Source organism: Phallusia mammillata, chromosome 1, assembly GCF_965637545.1.
Source record: "Phallusia mammillata chromosome 1, kaPhaMamm4.hap1.1, whole genome shotgun sequence".
In the NCBI taxonomy this organism is placed as follows: domain Eukaryota; kingdom Metazoa; phylum Chordata; class Ascidiacea; order Phlebobranchia; family Ascidiidae; genus Phallusia; species Phallusia mammillata.
In genome coordinates this window covers 26,212,787-26,233,472 of record NC_137252.1, presented here as the reverse complement: position 1 = coordinate 26,233,472, position 20,686 = coordinate 26,212,787, and the positions used below count along the sequence as shown (strand labels likewise).

Genomic DNA, 20,686 nt, shown 5'->3' with positions numbered 1-20,686 from the left:
GAATTAGCTGTGGATAGAACCAAACGTTTCCCGTTTCAGTTAGCCCCGAGCGTGCAACAACCTTTTGTGCTTCCACCATAGTGTTTGTAGTGTTTATTGAGTTGCATGTTACACTCAGGTTCTGAATAGTATGATACAGTGACCGAGCTTTAAGACTGTAAACCTGTGAAGCCAGTAACAGCTATTTTTACTACTTTGGCATGACTCAGCTATATCAGAGACAAATCCATACCAACCGAAGAATATGGGTAAACGTTGTTTACATTTGGACCACAGTCAGGGTTTTTGTGTTTCAGTTTTTATTGCACTGCAGGGGCCAAGACTCGACAGGATTTGGCAGTTTTGATATCGTCGTTGCTTTTTATCGTTGCATTCCTAGAAGGAACTTGGCTGTGGGGTAAGCACTATATGTTCATGTTTTACACATAGTTTAGATTTAAAACATGAAATGACAACTTTTAGGCAAAGCCAAAGATTGGTACGCACCATCAGGTTTTCAATACAATGAAGTCAATACCACAAAACATCGTTTTTTGCCCGAACCATTTGGCTGCAACGACTCTTCCATTCCAGGTAAGTTTACTGTACAGCCAGATTGGAAAGTTTTATTTTTGCGCGGAGGATATTTTTTTCGTCAAAATAATTGCGCGGAATTACAATTTTGAGCGCGGATTCATAGACTTTTGATTGACAGGTGGATATAACGATTAACGCAATTTGTATGTAACGCTTGCAAGACTATCCAGCCGACAAAAAGAACAACTAAATAAAGTAATAAACACGACAAATCTTCAGTTGTGCTCTATTGCGCACGCAGCTGTTCTGCTAGATTCTACAATTTTTCATTTTCATAACGATTCAAACATTTTGCTGATTTGTTTCGTGAGGATAGTTTATGATTGCCAAATTGCTCTTAACTGTTTTTAATTATTTGTCGCACAGAAAACATTATTTTATGCAATTTGCCAGGCCGACAGTCAATTTAATAGTCAAACTACGTCCTAAAAAAACAGATAAATGTACTTTTAACGACTACGTTAGCGAAATAGAAATGTTATTTCAAGCGTGACGATCGGTAAGTTACGATGTGCTTGACTGATTTACGTGGATTGTTGGCGAAATAAAGCTTGTGGCGACATGGAACTTCATTATGCAACGAAAATATAAAATTTTAAAGAAAGCTTATCATAGTTATCTACGAAAGCTGTGCTAAGTTGCGCAGACAACATTTTTTTGCGCGGATTACACGTAGAAAGCCTAAATTTGCGCGGATTACAAGGGGAAATCCATTCTTTCCAATCTGGCTGTACAGCACCCTGAAAATGGCTGGAAAATGACTGGCCCAGTTAACAAAATGCTCGGTTTGTTCGGGTAATCATTAATGTTACCGTTAAGTTAATTGTTCATTTGTCTGATTATGCACACAAGCTCTTAGAGTCACACAGGGCCACTGTCAACCTTTCAGACATGCACGCTGTAACTAAACACCAGTTAATCACCAGAAGCAGTGTGCAATTGCACAAATACGCAGCATTGAGGGAACATCGTGTTTCAACAAGTTAGATATTGGACTTAGCCAGATAATTTTTACGCACACAAAACACTTAAAGCCCTATGTCCTTATTTAACTTACGTTACTTTACACTTTTACAGCTAGCTAAATGTCGGTTTCAGCGTAGTATACTCATACGGTAGACCAGCTATTGTTTCCGTCACGCTTGATTAACACTGCACGCTTGTCGGGGCTTGCATTGATCTGGGTGCTTTTACGAGCAAGCAAACGACTAAACTGAGCTTGTGTGGTCGGTTTAATGCATCTTCCCTGTGTAATATTTCTACGTTTGGTTGTTATTGTGCTGTGCAGTAACCAAAATGCGCAGGATAATAAGAGAAACAAGAGGAAAAGAGTTGGACTACCATATGAGTATACCATGGTTTCAGCGGTGTTTGACGCAAACAAACTTGTAGTGAACTGCAAGGTCAAGTTATGCAATTGCGCAATAGCAAATCTAAGTGATATGTCGAACTAACAAACTGGTGGAAATTGCTACGAAAACAGCCAGATGCGATTAGTGTGCGCATTTGCGAAGCACAACTATAGAAGGTACATTGACAAAAAGTCCCTTGCATGTTGGTTTGGTTTATCCGTCCTTTAAAGCTTTGTAATATTAAAGTGTTTTCTAGTTCGTTGGGCCGTAAACTGACTTACACACAATTTTACAGCTTAGCGGATGGTCAATACCATTGGTACCCATCCCGGGGTTCGCGTATTTTTTTCCAAAAAAACAGTTAGCTTTCGTTAAAGTTGACACAAGGATGCATGTGTGATACTTTAGTTTCAAAACAGCTGTTAAATCTGTAAAAACGAGTCATATGTTCAAAATCCACTTGTTGTAGGAAGATCTGGAGTTCAGTGCGATGTCCACTGGTATTTTTGGAAGTTGTCCCCAAAAGATGTCACCATCCTCACTCGTGCAGTAGTTTGGATTTTTTACTCAAGCCACCAACTCCTTATTTGGGGTTTGTTGTACCGAGCTCAGGTCATCCACTCGAAAACTAAATCCGAAAAGAAATACGGGTAAGACGAACTGTACGTCGCTGGAAGCAGTTCATAATAGTGCACCTTAAACACAATACGTCAGGTTTTATTAAACACCAAGGCTCAAAACAAATCTGATACACGCCAAAGTCGTCAAAAACATGGGTTTACAACCTGCGGTTGCAAACACAAGTTTGATATTAAAATAAATGTACTGATGGCAGTGACGTAAATAAAACGCTTTTGCTAAATATTCGGAGTTCAAAACTGCTATAAATAGATTTTATACACCGGAAAGAGCATTACCGGACTGGTACGTATCAGACGTTTTGTACGTTGATTGTTAGCAAACAATGCGGATAGACTCCACAAGCGCTACAATAAAGATATTAACTTCATTAAACAGTTAAGATTGTTTGCCATACTGTTAAGCGCAATCTGTGCAGCCAGATGGAAATTATTTTGGGTTTTTCGGGCGCCACTACATGGTATATATATACGTATGAGATAAACCTATTTCTTTAAATCAATAGCCTAGCCCTAACCGTAATTTAAGCAAAAACAAGAAGACACTTGACGGCCGTTGGTAAAAAAAGGATCTGCGATGCGGCCGTCTTAGCAAAAGGTTGTGCATTCCTGGTTTAAAATGTAAACTAGGTTCTTGTTTGTGACAAAAAATGGTGGATCGTGGGTTTAAATCTTTGTATTTCTATTAAATTTCCGACACAACTGTATACAGTATGTTGTAAAGCAGGGGTCACTAAACTACGTCCGGCCCGCGACCACATTTTTAGGTCTGCTAAATGGTATTGATAATGTTGTAACATTTAAAATTACCTCCTTACGAAAGTTTCCCTGGCGCAATATGTAGAATTGATATAACCTAGTTTCATGGGATTACAACGCCCAAAAGTGATCCAACACCAGTTTGTTACGTCACAGACAAGACTACAAGTGTTAATTGTCCGCAAACAATTGCCTTTCTTTTGTTACTTGTGACGTGATATACAAGTATTTCCAGTAAGATGACACTAACTATGCAGTTTAACAGTCGCATCACCAGATTTTAAATGGAATTGTTGAAAAGCCAATCTTGGTGCCCCTATAAAAATCGCCTCGCGGGCTAAGTTTGGAAAGACGGCGCTAGGGCATGTAAACCATGCGACCCGCGCAAATCATTATTAAAACTTGTCCGGCCCGCAGTGAAAAAAGTTTGGTGACCCCTGTTGTAAAGTAAGCTTTTTTTTAAAAAATCGGATCGTGTTCTATTAGGACTGACTTACAGTGGTTCAACTGGGCAATGCTTTTGGTGAATGCGAGTTTTCACATAATACATCTCGTTCAGACACACTGGACTTACGATGGTTTGGCACAAGACGTGAATATGACTTCATCACAGGTAATGTGTTTGGCATTTACAACAAATATACTTTAATGTTTAAAGTTAAGGATTGATGCTATATTGTTGGTTGTATTTTTTGATGATATTTTGTTGGGCGGACTATTCAATAATAAGTGGGTACCAAAATGCTCAAACCTGAAAAGGATTTGATTTCGACAGGGGTCAGTTATTATGATGACAAGCTTTATATTGCTGGTTGAATACAAAGATAGAGGTATTCTTCTGGGCTGGCCAAATCCCAAATCCAACGACAGAGTTGCTAGGCTGAGATTCAGTCCGGAACCTATTGCATTGATTCGCAAGTATGTTTGTTGTATTGGTGTATAAGATCGCGCAAGGCTATTTATAACCCATTTGCCAGGCAACTGGATTGCGTCACCGGAATTAGCATTTAATGGTATTCCAAATTGCCATGTGGAGACGAAAAAATTCTAGCAAAGATATTTTTAGTAATAAGTACACGACTCATGTTTTGGGTTTACATAAATTCCTTGGGGACAATCTAAAGGTCCGAATCTAAACTCTAATTAAAACGGTTTAACTCCAACCCTTTAAGTGAAAAGGCTTAAAGTGAGCAATAATATGGCCTTTGAACATTCTAGATATCACGGTTATGCATTTTCATGGGCGGTCATTTACACGTTCTGGTATCATCCCATGGAAAATACACTCGGACATTTGCTGGGATTTTTCCACACAGCGATTGTGATGCTGCAAGGAAGTCTCGTATATACTAAGATTCACCTAAACAGGTAAGTTTATTGAACAGATTTTAAACCAAACCAAGAAATTTTCAGTAATACATTTCATGTCGTTTGCAGATATTGGCGCCTACTTAATGAGTCTTGGGTTTTAATACATGCGACCATTATTGCTTTTCAAGTCACCGAACCAAATGAAACCAACATGAGTGACTTTTGGCCGATATTTGCATTTGGTTTTGGATTTATGTTTGCATTTACTCAGGTAAAAACTAAAAAAATGTTGCATTGTAAGGAAATATTAAACAATGTCAAAGAGCCCCGTTTTACGTGCAAAGTGAAATAGTTTATGCTGACATTTTAGCATATGCTTCTACAATCAAACGAGACTGCCAACTCAAACCCGAAAGGACAAGCCTGAAAACCCAGACCAAACCTAATTTTGGGCCAAAGTTAGATTTACTAAAGCAAAATTTTAACACAAATTCCAGTCCAGACCTGGTACAAGGTTAAACCTTAGGGCCGAATACAGCCCCTATTTTAACTTACCGGAACCCGAGCTGCGAATCGGCCGAAATTACCAATTTACATAAGGTTTACATAATGTTGTTGTGATTGAAATCCAGGTATTCGGACTACCCATCTGGAAGCGAATTTCCCATCGATTTCGAATAATACCACCGATCGTTTATTTTGCAATTCTGCTTGGCCTTTGTGCCACTATAGTGAGGGATGTGAAGGACCGCACGAAACCGGGATTTCATCGACTTTACGTACTTTGCTTCGTTCCTAGCAACACCTACTTGTGTGCTTTAATCGGCTGGGGTTGTACATGGCTTTGGCTCAAAATCGATAAAAGTTTAATTTCAAAATATATTGGCCATAACGAAAGACAAGCTTATGGTAGAGTAAAGCAAGTTGTTTACATGGGCTTGATCATGTCAGTTTTTGTGTCGTTTGTTATCCTTGCAATCGTAACAAACCATCCGAGCGGTGTATTTGTGCTCTTTATGATCGCAAACAGTGTTCTTATTTCGTTTGGTACCACATTTACCTTTTACTTTTTCAAGAAATTGTTTATGGTTAAAACCCACGTTAAACAAACGTGAAGGTAGAAACCTTTACCAATACCTTTAGTCCTATTGGTTCAAATATTTATGTATTTTAATTTTTGTTCCTTGCTTCTGCACATAAAATTCTACTATTATGTTGCAATATTGTTGTGTCTCGTGGTTGCCACCATTATTAAAGTTTACAATTTGTATTTTTTTACTGATTTTTCTTTCAAACAATCCGAAAACTATTCAAACTATTTTTTCTGTTTGTCGAATGGTTAAAAGATTTGTCGCAAAATACTTTTCTTTTAAAAGGCACGTTCTTGTAAAACGTTAAGCTTATATAACTATGTTCTTTTGTTTGGTAAGTAAATATTGATTTCATATTGTTCCCTAGTTTTTCTGTTTTCTTGACTGATTTCAATGCATATAATCGTAATCGCAAAGAGTCTTTTTCATGTGTGTGCTTTATTAATCTATGCAGTACAGCCGAAGATAACCAAACCTGATAACAAAAAAATGTTTTTCTAAAGAGGAATGCTGTTGCAAAGGCACTTTTTATGGCCAAATGAAAAATGGGGCTCCAAATATATTCAGTGCAATATTATTAGCATTGCAGTAAACAAATTATATGTAAGTTAATACTAATGATATTTAGGTTGCAATGTGTATATTAGCGCATAATCAAAGTTAACTAAAATCTTAGCCTGCTGAAACTACAAAACCCAATTCAACCTCAATCGAAATCGTTTTTTCAAACCTCTCTTACGCAACCAACCGGAAGTGCAGGCTTCACATATTTTGTAAACACAGGAAAATCAAGAAATTTCTCGATTCTCATTATCAGTAAAAATATAGTATTAAAAGCGTGCGGTTGTACACAAAAAGAACTGCAAATAAACATACTTTTTTACTTTGATAACGTCTTTGTTTAATTAAAAATAAATATTGCGATATAGGATCGGGGTGTGTCGACAGCTGTCACATTCTGTATGTGTTGGAACCGTTTGATTGCATTTTTCGGCAGCGGCGAGACATAAACAGTTATTAAATCATCCCGATAATGGGCAGTTTTACCTTGTAGCCTGTCCAACTATTAGTTTTGGCAGTATAGGTTGTTGTTCTGACTGATCCTGAGATAACATCTCCACTATTTCCGATGGGTGTCAGAATTTGTTTTAACTGTAGATTTTGCGTTCTGAACCTTGTTTTTATTGCACACAATTAGGCAGCCGTGAACGGAACAAGCAAGTTACAACAAAATTATTTTTTTCGAAGGGCCACTGAACGCTACATGTACAAGCGAAAGGATTTTTGAGAGCCGTAGCCTATAAGGTATGTTTTTTGAGAAAGTTGAACCAAACAAACATTGCTTGTAAATTGTCTTACTTGTACACCAACTGCCTCATCTTTTCGTGCATGTAAAGTCAGATTTAAGTTGCTCCTGAGACTACAAGTTATTTAGATGCTACTGTGCGGGTATTCTTGTACTGTATTTACGTGATCACATTTAAAGCTTCTGCACACTCCTCGCACGACCGGCCAGAGCAAGAAACGGTGTTACAAAGGCGAGAATTAGCCAATGTGATAAATTTGTCTGTCAGTATCAAAAACAAATAACTGAAAACTGCGCGGTATGAGCACAAAATATTACACACACCGTCGAACGATTCACATATAATATCGTAAAAACACCGCCGCGTTTTCTGTGGAGAGAAACAGTTAACGGCGATTTAAGCTCAGATGCTACAACAGAATACGCCTAAAATGCGATGCCAGGTTAGCCTAGCAGTCCTGCGAAAATGGCAGTACATCGGTCGAAAACTGTTGCTAATTTTACTTCTTAAAAATGTTTACGTTAGTTTATTACAGCAAGTTAAGAAATCTAGTTAACAGTGTTGCATTAAACATTAGTTCGTTTCCAACTTTCTGAGGAGCAAAGGCAAATAATTTTTGTGGTTTTGACCAAAGCAAAAATATCGTTTTGAATGGGTAAGCAAGTTTACTTTTTGTAAAATTGCACATAGATAGCTTTGCGTTATTTCATATTTTTTGCGATTTTTAGCTTTTCAATGCCGACAGGACGTTGTGGTGTGGATGCTTTCAGTCTTCTTTGTTGTTTCGTTCCTGGCTGGAGTGTGGGGATGGGGTAAGAATTATTGTGTAAACACTTTTGCTGTAAATTTGCAAATTTTATTGCGAAACTATTGTCCTCATACCATGAAGGAGAGAAATAAAGTGTGATGTGCTAAACAAACTGACCTAGGACGACTATGCTTTATAGTACATTTTTTTACCTGGTAAAAACAAAAAAATTAGATCTCACTGTTCGAGTGAACTTGCATACGGTAAAAACGTCGAAGTACTATATTCCAAACATATGACAATTTTGCTTTGTTTAGAAAATCTATTCTGAACTTATAATTTAAAATAAACATTATTTTTGAAACAGGAAATGCAAAAGGATGGAATGTATCAGTCGGATACAAATACGGCGAAAATAATTCTGAACGAATCCGTTTTCTTCCCGAGCCTGTTGACTGCAACGACAGCACAGTTCCAGGTTAGTCTGTGTATGTTACAGTTAAACTCTAATTAAAAAGACACATAATCCTAACAGATTTGCCAGATCAAACTTGCTGTAGGCTACAATTAAGTGCAGACAGTCAATTTTTTTTGTTATAACCTGGATCAATAGCTTGACTAGTTTTGCCACATGATTGTTACACTAAACTTTATGATTTATTTTATTTGTTTTTGACAACGAAAAACTTTTGCCAATCGATTTTTACGGGGTTCTTTCCAAAAATGTTTCATTTGTGTGAGATAAAGCAATATTTTGTTTAAGTGATTTTTGCAGATCATGGCATTTGCATTACGTTGTTCACACTGTTGTTATTTGTAATCGCCCAAAATATATCTCGGCAAACGTCAACAAAGTCAAGCGAAAAATCACTTTGCACATAAAAAAGACCGACAAAGTACATTAGTGCATTGAGAATCGATAATTTACGGTTGTTTCGGCCGTCAAACAACTACTAAAATGAAACTGTTATTCCCTATAATATCGGTTCACGTTAAAAGGTTATGCTGTGTAAAGGGATTAATAAGAAGGTGCTATAATCGTGTTGGCTGAGGCCTTATCACAAAAATGCTGGAATTAGTTCCACATGCGCCACAGGTACTGTTATCCTTGTACAAATTTCGGTAATGGATTGAAAATAGATAGCCAATATAGCCAACATAAACAAAACCTACACAACTTCAAGGCGCTTTAGACGTCCACCTTAAAACCAAACCTGGTTATCTCTTGATTCCGATGGATAATAGTAAGATTTTATGCATTTAATATGGAAGATCTGAGTAACACAAAAACGCTGAAGAACGGATAGTGAATATTTTTTAGTAGAAGTAAATTCTTGATGTAACTTTAGTACTTTCAAAAAAAATTGTATTATTTCTTTGTATGTTTGTGCAGATTTGAGTATAACTTCAGTTGTCTATAAAAAACCTTTAACAGCCAGGAAACATGTAGTTTTGTTTGTCTTACGTTCCTTACTCTGATGAATCGCCGTGATACTGCAAAACGAATTAGGAAGTCTAATCATTCGACACTGACATGAAGACTGTTTTTCAGGGAGGTCTGGTGTGGATTGCACTGCACATTGGTATTTTTGGAAGCTGCCTCCCCAAGATGCCACAACGCTTACACGTGCCATAGTTTGGATTTTTTACGCATGTCACCAGCTTCTTATTTGGGGTTTGTTGTACAGGGCCCAGGTGATTGTCTCCAGCAATTTGAAAGAAAAGAAATATAGGTACGTTACAAATTAAAAATGAATATAAGTTTATAGACTGGATAAAAACGTCCCTTTATGTTGTCTTGATCTACGAATAAAGGTCGTGACAAAAAAGAGCTAATCATTCAGTAAAAGAACAAGTTGTTGTTATAACATACGCTATCCTCTCTTTGCGGCTATACTAACAGTGGTAAATTTATGTGAAAACAATTTAGATATATTAAAAACAAATCTGTAATCAAACAATTTAAAAAAATCCTTTTGGTAGGTTCACAACGGCAGTAAAATAACTTGTAACACAAATTCAACGTTAGACAGCTGATTTACTGCGCAAAAATGTCTTGGCGATTTCATTCCAGCACGAACGTTTCTGAGAATAATCGTTGCGTCACTACTGCATCGATTTACTTTCAAAATCGGCGTTTTTACGACCGCACTAGTGATTTTGCCGGCGAAATAAACCCCAACTACCTCTAAGCTGCCAAGATACAGGCATAGATAGGCTATAAGCCTGCACCGAAGAATTTACATCCCATAATCGAAGCAATAAACCATAATCAAATGCAATTTGTGAGGTGACCGTGCGCATGGACAGATGTTAAGGATATTTCGTTGTTCACATAGAAAAGTTCAATCGTGTTTTTGAAAAATGGCATTTTTAAAATGAATGTAACAATTCTTGTTTAAATAAAGAATAGCCACATTACATGTGTTATATTTGCGCTAAGTTAAGTTGAGTTTTCGCTTGGTGAAAGAAAACATACACAATTTATGCTCATCTTAAATGTCGTTAAATATATGTTGAAAAAACATTTTGTTGTGGTTCAATGATGTCAACGAATTTTTTATCTTTTAGAACCGATTTGCGATGGTTCAACTGGGCAATGCTTTCAGTAAACGTTCTCTTTCATGCGATTCATCTGGTTCACACGCACTGGACTTATGACGGACTGGCACAGGATGTCGATATTTTCTCGTCACTGGTAAATTAACAACAGGAGTATTCTATGGCAAACCTGTCTTGCAAATTTAATTTTGGTGCTTAATGAAAATGACTTAACCGTAGGCTTATAAAATTTCGGCTTCACGGATCTTAGACCTAATTATATCTTGGCTAAAACGAAAGAATTTAAAATGCCTAAAAAAACTTTAAAAAATATAGTTTTATCATTTTTGACCAAGTTTATACAGTTTTCAGCTGGCAACCATTTAGTAAATTTTGCGAATAAATTTGTCATGCAGGGTGCGGTTGTAATGATGTCAACATTTATAATTGTAATCGAATACAAGGACAGAGGAATGATATTGATGTGGCCCAATCCGAACTCCTCGGACAAAGTGGCCAATCGACTCCGATTAAGCCAAGAACCAATCAGATTACTTCGAAAGTAAGCACATAGATTAAAATCTTCATCTTGGTAAAACATCAGACAAGTGCAACCATCGGTATAGTTTCGTAAAAGTGGTAATGTCATGAAGTTGTGTTGGCTTTATTTAGATATCATGGCTATGCATTTTCATGGGCTGTCATTTACACTTTCTGGTATCATCCCATGGAAAACACGCTTGGACATTTGCTGGGATTTTTCCACACAGCAATTGTGATGCTGCAAGGAAGTCTTATCTACACACAGATTCATCTAAACAAGTATTAAAGATTTATTTTAATACTTAATCATAAAGTGAAACAAATAAGCTTAGGTTTAATATGTTAAAATGTTTAAAATATTAAAGACGTAACTTATAGTGGACTAAAATACACCGTAAAATGTGATCATGATTTTTAAGTTGCAAACATTAGTAACGACCTGTAAACTTTTAACTCATAAAAAACTAGTTTTCTCCTATGAATTTTGCGTGCAAGTGTCCAGCTATTAAAATCTTAAGGCATATATAACACAATAACTTGATGACACAGGTACTGGCGACTTCTTAACGAATCTTGGGTTCTAATTCATGGAACGGCTGTAGCTGTGCAAATGTCACAATCAGTAAAAGAAAGCAACGAGTGGCCACGAATTGCGTTTGGATTTGGATTTCTCTTCGCTTTTACGCAGGTTAGGCTACCTAACTTTAAGGGTTGTTAGGTAAAGTAAAACAGGACGGTATGCAGGAGCACTTTCATTTCTTGAAATGCCCCGAAGTGTAGACAAGGGTAATTTCAAATCTCTGGACTGTGCGGTTTTATTGACTTGGCAAGAGTCGATTTCTCACACTTTACCCGAACTTATTGCTTTATCGGAGTAACGGCATTAATTTACTTTTTCTTTTCTTTAGATTTTTGGACTACCCTTCTGGAAACAAATTTCTCTTCGGTTTCGTGGTATTCCCCCAACACTATACATCGTATCGGTGCTTAGCCTCTGTTATACACATATGAGAGATCATAGCGATCCCACAATACCTGGGTTTAACCGCCTCTACCACCTGTTCTTCGTTCCAACCATGCTGTATATTGGTGCGCTCATAGGCTGGAGTGACATCCTGCTGTGCCAAAAACTGGATGAGCGGTGCACACGGAAAAGTACACATAATTTGCCTCATAAGTTGAGACAACCTGTTTTTCTTTGTATAATTTTTACGGTGTATACCATGTTTATTATTTTGGGGTATTTTACAAAACATGTTAGTGTGAGTTCACTGTTTCTTCTGATTGCTTACAGTTTGTTTTTTACAATATGCGTTGGCTTTACGCTTGTGTTGTTCAAAAAACTGTTTGCTTCTATCAGTAACGTTGGCCCAACTGACACAAACGGTAACGAAATCAAGCAAAATGATCTTGTTGGAACTGTCAATCACAGGTTTGTCTATGAACGCTAGATGTACAAAAACTCTTTGTTTGGTTGGAGTGATTGCTTCATCAGAAACTGCGCTCTTGGGTAAAACAAAATTTTTAAGCCCGTTTTGGTCGACTTGGTTTGCTTTTCATTGATGAAAAATTATAAAAACATGTTTACATATGTGGTTGACAATTGTACTGTACGTATTTTATTCTATGGTTTGATTGCACCCTCCGCCTATTTAACTAAAGCAGCGGTTCTCAAACTGGGGTCCGCGGTCCTTTTGGGGTCCGTGAGGCAATTTTAGTGGGACCGCGGAAAGGTTGAAGTACTTCTATAATCGTATTTGGCGTCAGTTTGTGCTATTGAATCAGTTTAAATCCAAGTAGAATTGAGAATCGACTGTCTCCATTGCTAAACAATAGCCTTTATGACATGACAATTAACTAAAATGCAATTGTTCGCGCACAATCGTAATGTGTTTTTTTGCCTTGCTGTGATGTCACAAGCTGTCTTTGGATCATTATTATGCGCAATTTTGCATAACTAGCAAAAATCGTGCAATCAACTTTCGTTTTTCTGAAATACACATTCGGGCTTAAGAACCGCGAACCCTCAAAATAACGGCTAATGGACCGTTTTGAACTAATGAAAAAGTTTGAGAACCACTGAACTAAAGTGTACAGGTTTTCCTGAACAAACAGATGTATGCCCAGAAGCCATGTGTCACAAGAACTATATGCTTTTAATTTGTTACGTTTTTAATGCTTTTAAATGTGTTATTGCACGGAAATAAAAAAGGGTGAGAAAAAAGGAAAAATTAGTGAAGTAAAACAATAAGTAGAAAATTAAAAAATACATATCGAGGTAAAAATCTGACAACAAAGCAACAAAACACAGCAAGGCAATTAAAACATTACATCTTTATCAGTTTGGCCGGTGAAAATACTAATTGTCCTTGCGTGAAGTCACCTGTTGATGAAGATTCGCACCATTATTAACAAAAAGAAGCAAAAAATGGAAAAAATACAGCAGAAACATAGATTAGAATCAGCAAAATTGCATGGCTACACAAACCGCTGGTTGGCGATCGCAAAACTAGTCTTCTGGTCCATCCCATCTGATCATGGTTCTATACACCGAAGAATCAGCCGCACTCATAACTGTGGTGTAGGTGGTGTCTTTGTTGAACACAAGAGGAACTGACAGCACCTGCACAATTTATTTTATTATATGGGATCATATTGGTCTCTGCATGCAAAACTGTGAGTGTCCCAAAGCTAAAAATTTTCAGTGAAAGATAGCACGTTTAGAAAACCGGAATTTATGGTTGGGTGTGCTGTAATGGTATCGGTATCATAACGGTGTCCATGGCGTCTTTATTCAACAGACACAAGCTTTACTGCGTTCATGTTTGAAATAATTAAACAACACGCAGATTCATGACGTCATCGAAAACCGTTTTACCTTTTTTAAGAAATGGTTTGGTGCACGACTTAAAATTAAAACTTATAAAACACAATGTTCTATAGTTCGCAACCTTTGCTCACGTTTTGCAGTACTCCTTGCTACCTCGTGTCATAATTAAATCATTGCGGTGCAATAAACAAAAACCGAATTAGTTGCGACCAAAGTCTACATACAACACAAGTTGTCCGACCAATTGTTACGCGATAAAGCCTATGGAGCCGTTTCGTGTCCAAAACGATACAGCGGAAAAAGAGAAAAAAACAGAAATTGTCTGATTTTTGCAAACTGGATCTTTAACGCGATTTTGTTTCACGATATTAAATAAAAATTTCGGGTTCTAACATTTAGCGTAATACTGCAAACTAAATTGCTATTTTCATGTAAATTTGCTTGCTTATTTTCCACGTAAACGTTCAATGCATGATCACTCTCAAATGTACCGGAAAAACTGGGTTCCCATGTAAGTGCAGATTTTACTTTCTTTTAAATTGGGGTCGCTTTATAAAAAGGTCGGAGACCACTGAGTTAGGGGGATAAAGGTCGCCGAAACGAGATGCATCACATGTCTATGACAAGAAACACAGTGTTTGTTGTAACCGCATATATCATTCGTTGACAGGCCTTGTGTTAATTGTTTTAGGGCTTTTAAAAAAGCCCTGTTTTTCCTGGTTGCACTGTTGTGACACGAACATTCGTTACAAGGCCAGTAGGTCTGACCAACACATTCTCCGAAGGGTTTCTAGTCTGACGCACAATGTTATGCAAATATTTATGTTGTCGATAGCTCAGCGATAAATACGTTAATGTTTTGTCAAGCATATCTTGGTCCTATGGTGCATGTGCCCATGCATCTCAATGAGGCCATGAACGAGCCTTATTTCTAAATACAGGTAGTTAGTTGTTACAACCACCCTCAGCTAAACCAAACAAGGTTGCATCTACATAATGTTTTAAACTGCAAAAACATATTGGGAATGACTTTTTGACCAGAAAGTTTTGTGTCCTGCATATTTATCCAAAACTACCTTGTATAACATTTCTGCATCCATTTCATCCTGACCCACTCTGTTCATGGTATGGATAGCAGCATCTCTTCTGTCATCAGATGCTGGTGGTGCCTTCCATGGATCATAGTTAGTTTCCACCAAATACCATCTGTGTGTTAGAATTAGGGTTTATGGTTTGGTGGTAATCTATTTGCTATATGCTTTGAGGCCCATTGCGTTTGTATTTTTGATTTTGTTATTTTATAAATTCCAATACAGGATTTTCGAAATTAAAATTAACATTTACATTTCTGTTTGGATGAAGTGAATCATATCATTTGGTCAATTGCAATGGTACATGCAAATAAAATGGCTTTGCATTCCCTAATGCGCAGGGTTGCCATCGACATGGAACCAAAAAAACTAATTTTTCATGAAATAAAACAAACATTTTTTTAAACAAATCTTGCATTTATACGACCCATGCAGACCACTTGCCATATTTTTTGTCAGAAACACAGCCATTGCCCTTCAAAATAAAAACAAATCTTATAAATAAGGATGGTAAGGCAACCCTGCTGGTGTGCAATAAGTAATCATTTATTGCAGTATTATATGCAATTTAACATCAGTAGCAACAGTGCAAACAGCACATGATTATAAACTAGAAACTCGCACATGATTGCTTGCTGTTGAACACCTAACTAGTATTTACAAGAATTGGGTTAATTTTTAACCAGTGCTTGAAACTGAGGTATGTATAACACAGTAATAAAAGAATAGGATTTACGGGTGGGTTTCATCCATTCCCAGCATTGTAAAGTTGGCCAGTGTATGAGCATTGCGAACAACAATTGCGCCTTCTGTGGGTGTAATTCCTCCCAAAATGTAATACACAGGGGCAATGGTGGGTTTCAACACAGCTTCTATTAAAGCTTCTTTGTATGTTTCCTTATTTTCCAAAATCTGAAAAGAAATTAAGATGTTGTGTATTAAAGATGTCATACAATTTATTTTTCACTTGTATATTTTTTTAATGGTAAAAAGAAGGAGGCTTAAGGTTTTATTAACTGACATAAGAAAATGTCCTAAAACATACACTGGCCTCATAAATACATTTAAGAGAAGCACTAAATTTGTGATCTTGTTAAGTTTACCCAATTTCATTACCATCAAAGTTAACAACAAGTTTAGGAAGCTTGCAAGATCTTCTGCGATAAATGGTACATCCTGAAATTTTCTTATCATGATGTAATTTAATTTATAACTGTATGTAGGCAACCTACCCAACGCTCATTAAAAAATGTAAATCCTGATCCCTTTTCAACTGCAAGAAGATTGTTCCACCATTTACCAGTATTTCTTTCATCACCACTGATTGAAAATGCCCCATGTCTACTTCCAGTAATCACACCCACATAACCCATGTAGGTGGTTGCCATAAACAGTGACTAAAAACACAATGTATAAATATAATCTAAACTGACTTGAGAATTTAGGTGTTGTAATAAATATATCAAGTAAATTTGGGAGTAGAACATACAGAAACTAATGCATTTCTAACCTTTCCATTGCGGTGAAAGTCAACTTGTATCGTAATGTTTTTTAAAAAACTTGGTTCTGCATAGTCAAGATTACGTCCATGATATATCTTTCCATTATGATCAGTTGTAACAATGCTTGTGCAGGCCCTGAAGAATATATTTTATTTTAACAAACAATACAATTTTTTATGTATATTTACATTTGCATGTAAACTTACTTGCTTCGACCTGTTCCAGATGCAGAAACATCATAAACAATGTTAGAAATCACAAGGTCTCCAAGAGGAATTCCAGTAGCTTGACTGATACCTCGAATTTCATCCGCATATGGTTGAGGAATAAAACGCTCAATATCTTTTGCAATAGCCTCAACAAGCTTAACAAGTGCTTCATTTGGAAGGGCAACTCTATAGAATTCCAAATAACATATATGCTTGGCATTGATTTTGTAACTAAATATACATACCTCAAAAGCTTGTCAATTCCTTTTTGAATAAAATTTGCATCGGCACTCTGCACAACCTTTTGCCACCTTGTATCAAAACAAAAATTATACGACAAATACTACCAGTTACCTGTGGTAAAACTCATATAGCTTGTTAGTTAAACAGCAGATAATGTCAACCAATCAATTAAACATAGTGTTTTACTTTACATCACAATGTGCCTGTCTTTCAACTACCAGTAAGTCTACACACTGTTTTTGAGACAGCAATTGAAGACCCACACCTTCACAAACAATAGTTTAAAGCATACCTTTGTAAAGGGGGTGCATCCAAATCCACAACAAAAGTTTTAGCAGTTTCTGCCTTGTGCCCACCAAATGCACAAACGGTCAAAACAAAACTGGCTACCAATACACACGCTAAAAGTTTGGACGACATGTTTTTCTGTGTTCAAAACAAACACTTGTTGTTTAGTTCAGAATACTTTAAACACAAAGAAATCCCGCTGGCACTTTTCCTTAACCGAAGAAACTCCTTGGCATGAAAGGGTGTTCAAATCTTGGTCTACATTTGCATCTTTTGTTATATTTAGCAGTGATTGGTCGAAAATGTAGGCGGGGGGCGTGGCCTGCTTTCAGCTGTTTAAAACAATAATTCTCGTCCGCCATCTGCCGGAAATCAATTTTGGTGGAGAAATGTGTAAATTTTGATTGGAATCTGTGATGACATCTGTTTAATTGCGGTTAATGTTGCGAAAATATATACCTTTACGCAAGATTTTTATTCACAAATGTATAAAACGTTCGATGAAATAAAATCAAAAATTGAAGAAAAAGAATAGAAATAGGGAGAATCATAAAGAAAATTCATACTGAAAATCATTAGTAAATTCCACAGTGTAAGCAGTTACACAGTAACACATAATGGGTAATCATCAATTACAGACAGAAAAAAAAATATACTTTTAGGCTCTTCAAGTTAATAGTCCGGTCCGTCCCATCTAATCATGGTTCTATACACCGAAGCGTCAGCGGCACTCATAATCGTGGTGTAGGTGGTTTGCTCATTAAATACAGGAGGAACAGACAGCACCTATAACAGGAAATGACAGTGCGTTTTGATGGTAAATTTCAAGGAACGCTGGGTGTCTGTCTTGTTCCATTATAATGCACGCGACAGAAGTTGCTGCTATTCGAAGACCCCAAAAATTCGACGTAATCTTACACTTCGATTTGTAATTTGACAATGTTAACAAAACTAGGCTATACAATACGTATATGATTCAAATTACCGTGAATTTAAAAAAATTACCGTGAACGTTTTTAAATATTTGAAATCGAACTGATGTTTTAACCCTACTGCTTAAAACTGATGACACGATAACCCCTATGAGTGGTTGAATCACAAGACGTGACGTAGCTGCGGTGTAACTAAAAGCAGCGACCTAATATCGCGGGCTATCTTTGGATGACCGGAAACGGTGCTTGGAGTTACGCATAACTTTTTGGGTCAGTGTTTTTAAATTTTAAAGTCCAGTTGACAATCTCCATGTCTGTGCAACAATGTAATTAAAACCGTTGCCCAACAACAACAAACTGGATCAAAAATATACATTATGTTTTGATCTATTCAATGCTTAGCAACAAAGTGGAATAGCACGTTATCCTGTTGTGGTTGATTTTATCGTTAAAAATTGGTTTACATAATGTTTTAAAATGTAAAACACATTGGGAATGGATTTTTTTGACCAAATAGTTTTGTGTGCTGCATATTTATCGAAAGTTACCTTGTATAACATTTCTGCATCCATTTTGTCCTGACCCACTCTGTTCATAGCATGAATAGCTGCATCTCTTCTGTCATCAGATGCTGGTGGTGCCTTCCATGGATCGTAGTTAGTTTCCACCAAATACCATCTGCATAAAAGTAAAAAAAAAACTGTTGGGGAATTTGTGGACAAACTTTACAAAAGTTATTTTCCAAAAGTATCATAAATCAAGGTCCAATTGTATCACAATATTTACCTGTCAAATCTATAAGTGCAAATGCTAGTTCACAATAAAACCTATATGTACTAAGCGTTATTTCAATACAGAAAACTGTTTTTATATGTTTGGTGTATAACCTACGCACTGCACAGCACTCACATGACACAGTTTTGTAATTTGCAGATATTTTGGTGTTGTTGTTTGATGTTTAGGTAATAATTAAATGGGCTAGACAAGGAAGGTGTATTTGCACAGCAATATCAGCTTGTAACTTACGGATGAGTTTGATCCATGCCCAACATTGTAACGTTTGCTAAGGTATGAGCATTGCGAACAACAATTGCCCCTTCTTTGGGTTTTATTCCTCCTATTATGTAATAAACAGGGGCAATGGTGGGTGTAGACATTGCTTCCGTCAAAGCTTCTTTGAAATTTGTACACTTTTCCAAAATCTATGAAAAGTAGAAGAAATGTGAAACTATTTAATTTAGCTGTGTACATATTGTAAACCATAAACAGACAAGCAATTTTGTAATATTTATTGACAATTAGCAAAACTATTAGTTTTGGGATCAAATAAAATTTTAAACATATGTTTGTGATCATAGATTTAAAAACTTTGGTTGTCTAAAATAAAAACATTTGTTTACCATTCGCTCATGAAAAAAGGTGATGTCTGATTTTTCAGCAACTGCAATCAAGTTTTGCCACCATTCACCAGAATCACGCTCATCACCACTGATTGAAAATGCCCCATGTCTGCTCCCAGTAATCACACCCACATAACCCAAGTAGGTGGTTGCCATAAACAGTGACTAAACACAACAAAATATATTCAAAATTTGTTAGCTTAGCAATGTATTAAACTTGTAATCATCGAATATTATTAATAACTTTATTACAAATGAATTTAATTGATTAAGTTGTGACTTAATTGTCAGTCCTACAGACAAATGATTTCATGTAACCTTTCCATTCTGATGAAAGTCAACTTGTATTGTAAGGTTTTTTAAAAACTCTGGATCTTCATAATCTAGATTCCTTCCATGATATATCTTTCCACTTTTATCCGCTGTAACAATGCTTGTGCATGCCCTAAAAAAATATTTGTTACAAGGACCAAACTTTACAAATAAACATTTTAGCATACTTATTGCCACTTGATCCAAATGCTGACACATCATAAATAATGTTGGCAATTACAACATCCCCAAGAGGAATTCCAGTTGCTTGACTGATGCCACGAATTTCATCAGCAAATGGTTGTGGAATAAATTTCTCAATATCTTTTGCTATAACCTCTACAAGTTCGACCAGAGCCTCGCTTGACAGTGCAGCTCTGTATGGAAGTTTGGGGTTAAGTATAAGCAAAACTGGCATATGAGAGATACAAACACACTTTAGTAACTTGTTGATTCCCTGCTTGTAATAACTAGCATCTACAGCTGCTGATAGGACAACTTTTTGCCACCTAAACAGAAATATGAAATTAACTGTGTGAAACAAACTAATACAAGTAAACTACAAAACAAAATCGATTTCAAATCAAAATAAACAGTTAAACCTATGTTTAGTCAGTTACACAAAGTTATCAGAACATATCAATACCTTTGCATTGGAGGGTCATCTAAATCCACAATAAACGTCTTGGCTGGTTCAGCATTCCGACCATTAAATGCAGAAACAGATACAAAGATCAAACTGGCCAAAACAGTCCAAACAAAAAATGTTGGCCCCATTTTTTTCTGTTATTTATTTGTTAAAGACGAAAAATACAAAAACCTTTTAAATTCTCGAACTTAAGAAGTCGAAATAACAGTCATATAACTTAACATCACTCTTCTACGGAACTACGTCATAACGCTAGCTAACTCAAATCAACTTTTCTGCTTAGTAATTATGGTACGTTGCTGTCAATCATATTTGCGCCCTAGCGCCGTCTAACGGTACGACTTCCACCAAAAAGATAACATTT

General features: G+C 36.5%; 4 protein-coding genes across 5 annotated transcripts; 2 read left to right on the top strand and 2 right to left on the bottom strand.

Moving 5' to 3' along the window:
* Positions 1 to 31: 31 nt before the first annotated feature.
* On the top strand, positions 32 to 6,254 carry LOC145222086 (uncharacterized). Its single transcript, XM_080088105.1, has 9 exons — positions 32 to 248; positions 314 to 397; positions 463 to 573; positions 2,398 to 2,578; positions 3,812 to 3,938; positions 4,101 to 4,243; positions 4,544 to 4,693; positions 4,763 to 4,907; positions 5,269 to 6,254. Exons 1-9 carry the CDS (start codon positions 245 to 247, stop codon positions 5,749 to 5,751), a joined length of 1,428 nt encoding a protein of 475 aa, XP_079944231.1. The 5' UTR covers positions 32 to 244; the 3' UTR covers positions 5,752 to 6,254.
* Positions 6,255 to 7,685: 1,431 nt separating this feature from the next.
* Positions 7,686 to 12,317, top strand: LOC145209863 (uncharacterized). The gene is made up of 10 exons (XM_080079950.1): positions 7,686 to 7,689; positions 7,763 to 7,846; positions 8,150 to 8,260; positions 9,335 to 9,515; positions 10,354 to 10,480; positions 10,740 to 10,885; positions 10,996 to 11,145; positions 11,416 to 11,554; positions 11,775 to 11,947; positions 12,227 to 12,317. Exons 1-10 carry the CDS (start codon positions 7,686 to 7,688, stop codon positions 12,315 to 12,317), a joined length of 1,206 nt encoding a protein of 401 aa, XP_079936076.1.
* Positions 12,318 to 13,003: 686 nt separating this feature from the next.
* LOC145222074 (N-acylethanolamine-hydrolyzing acid amidase-like) lies at positions 13,004 to 17,442 on the bottom strand. 2 transcript variants are annotated; one of them, XM_080088093.1, is made up of 9 exons: positions 17,034 to 17,442; positions 16,744 to 16,809; positions 16,496 to 16,684; positions 16,298 to 16,424; positions 16,020 to 16,184; positions 15,524 to 15,699; positions 14,773 to 14,902; positions 13,355 to 13,489; positions 13,004 to 13,249 (listed from the first exon to the last, which is right to left on the bottom strand). In XM_080088093.1, exons 1-8 carry the CDS (start codon positions 17,159 to 17,161, stop codon positions 13,376 to 13,378), a joined length of 1,095 nt encoding a protein of 364 aa, XP_079944219.1. In that variant the 5' UTR covers positions 17,162 to 17,442; the 3' UTR covers positions 13,004 to 13,249; positions 13,355 to 13,375. The 2 variants fall into 2 exon arrangements, with proteins under 2 accessions (XP_079944219.1, XP_079944211.1); XM_080088085.1 differs by having other exon boundaries at positions 13,004 to 13,489.
* A 43-nt stretch (positions 17,443 to 17,485) lies between these two features.
* On the bottom strand, positions 17,486 to 20,646 carry LOC145222063 (N-acylethanolamine-hydrolyzing acid amidase-like). The gene is made up of 8 exons (XM_080088076.1): positions 20,320 to 20,646; positions 20,111 to 20,182; positions 19,862 to 20,050; positions 19,680 to 19,806; positions 19,362 to 19,526; positions 18,988 to 19,163; positions 18,510 to 18,639; positions 17,486 to 17,815 (listed from the first exon to the last, which is right to left on the bottom strand). Exons 1-8 carry the CDS (start codon positions 20,448 to 20,450, stop codon positions 17,702 to 17,704), a joined length of 1,104 nt encoding a protein of 367 aa, XP_079944202.1. The 5' UTR covers positions 20,451 to 20,646; the 3' UTR covers positions 17,486 to 17,701.
* Between the last annotated feature and the right edge of the window lie 40 nt (positions 20,647 to 20,686).

Coding starts and splice junctions, on each gene's coding strand:
- LOC145222086 (XM_080088105.1), top strand. Junction 398..462: donor AGAAGGAACTTGGCTGTGGG/GTAAGCACTATA, acceptor GACAACTTTTAG/GCAAAGCCAAAGATTGGTAC. Junction 4,908..5,268: donor TTATGTTTGCATTTACTCAG/GTAAAAACTAAA, acceptor ATTGAAATCCAG/GTATTCGGACTACCCATCTG.
- LOC145209863 (XM_080079950.1), top strand. Junction 7,847..8,149: donor GGCTGGAGTGTGGGGATGGG/GTAAGAATTATT, acceptor TTTTTGAAACAG/GAAATGCAAAAGGATGGAAT. Junction 9,516..10,353: donor TTGAAAGAAAAGAAATATAG/GTACGTTACAAA, acceptor TTTATCTTTTAG/AACCGATTTGCGATGGTTCA.
- LOC145222074 (XM_080088085.1), bottom strand. CDS start 17,161: ATGTCGTCCAAACTTTTAGCGTGTGTATTGGTAGCCAGTTTTGTTTTG. Junction 15,700..16,019: donor CATTTTTTAATGAGCGTTGG/GTAGGTTGCCTA, acceptor ATTTCTTTTCAG/ATTTTGGAAAATAAGGAAAC. Junction 13,490..14,772: donor ATGCAGAAATGTTATACAAG/GTAGTTTTGGAT, acceptor TAAATTGTGCAG/GTGCTGTCAGTTCCTCTTGT.
- LOC145222063 (XM_080088076.1), bottom strand. CDS start 20,450: ATGGGGCCAACATTTTTTGTTTGGACTGTTTTGGCCAGTTTGATCTTT. Junction 19,164..19,361: donor CCTTTTTTCATGAGCGAATG/GTAAACAAATGT, acceptor TACTTTTCATAG/ATTTTGGAAAAGTGTACAAA. Junction 17,816..18,509: donor ATGCAGAAATGTTATACAAG/GTAACTTTCGAT, acceptor TTCCTGTTATAG/GTGCTGTCTGTTCCTCCTGT.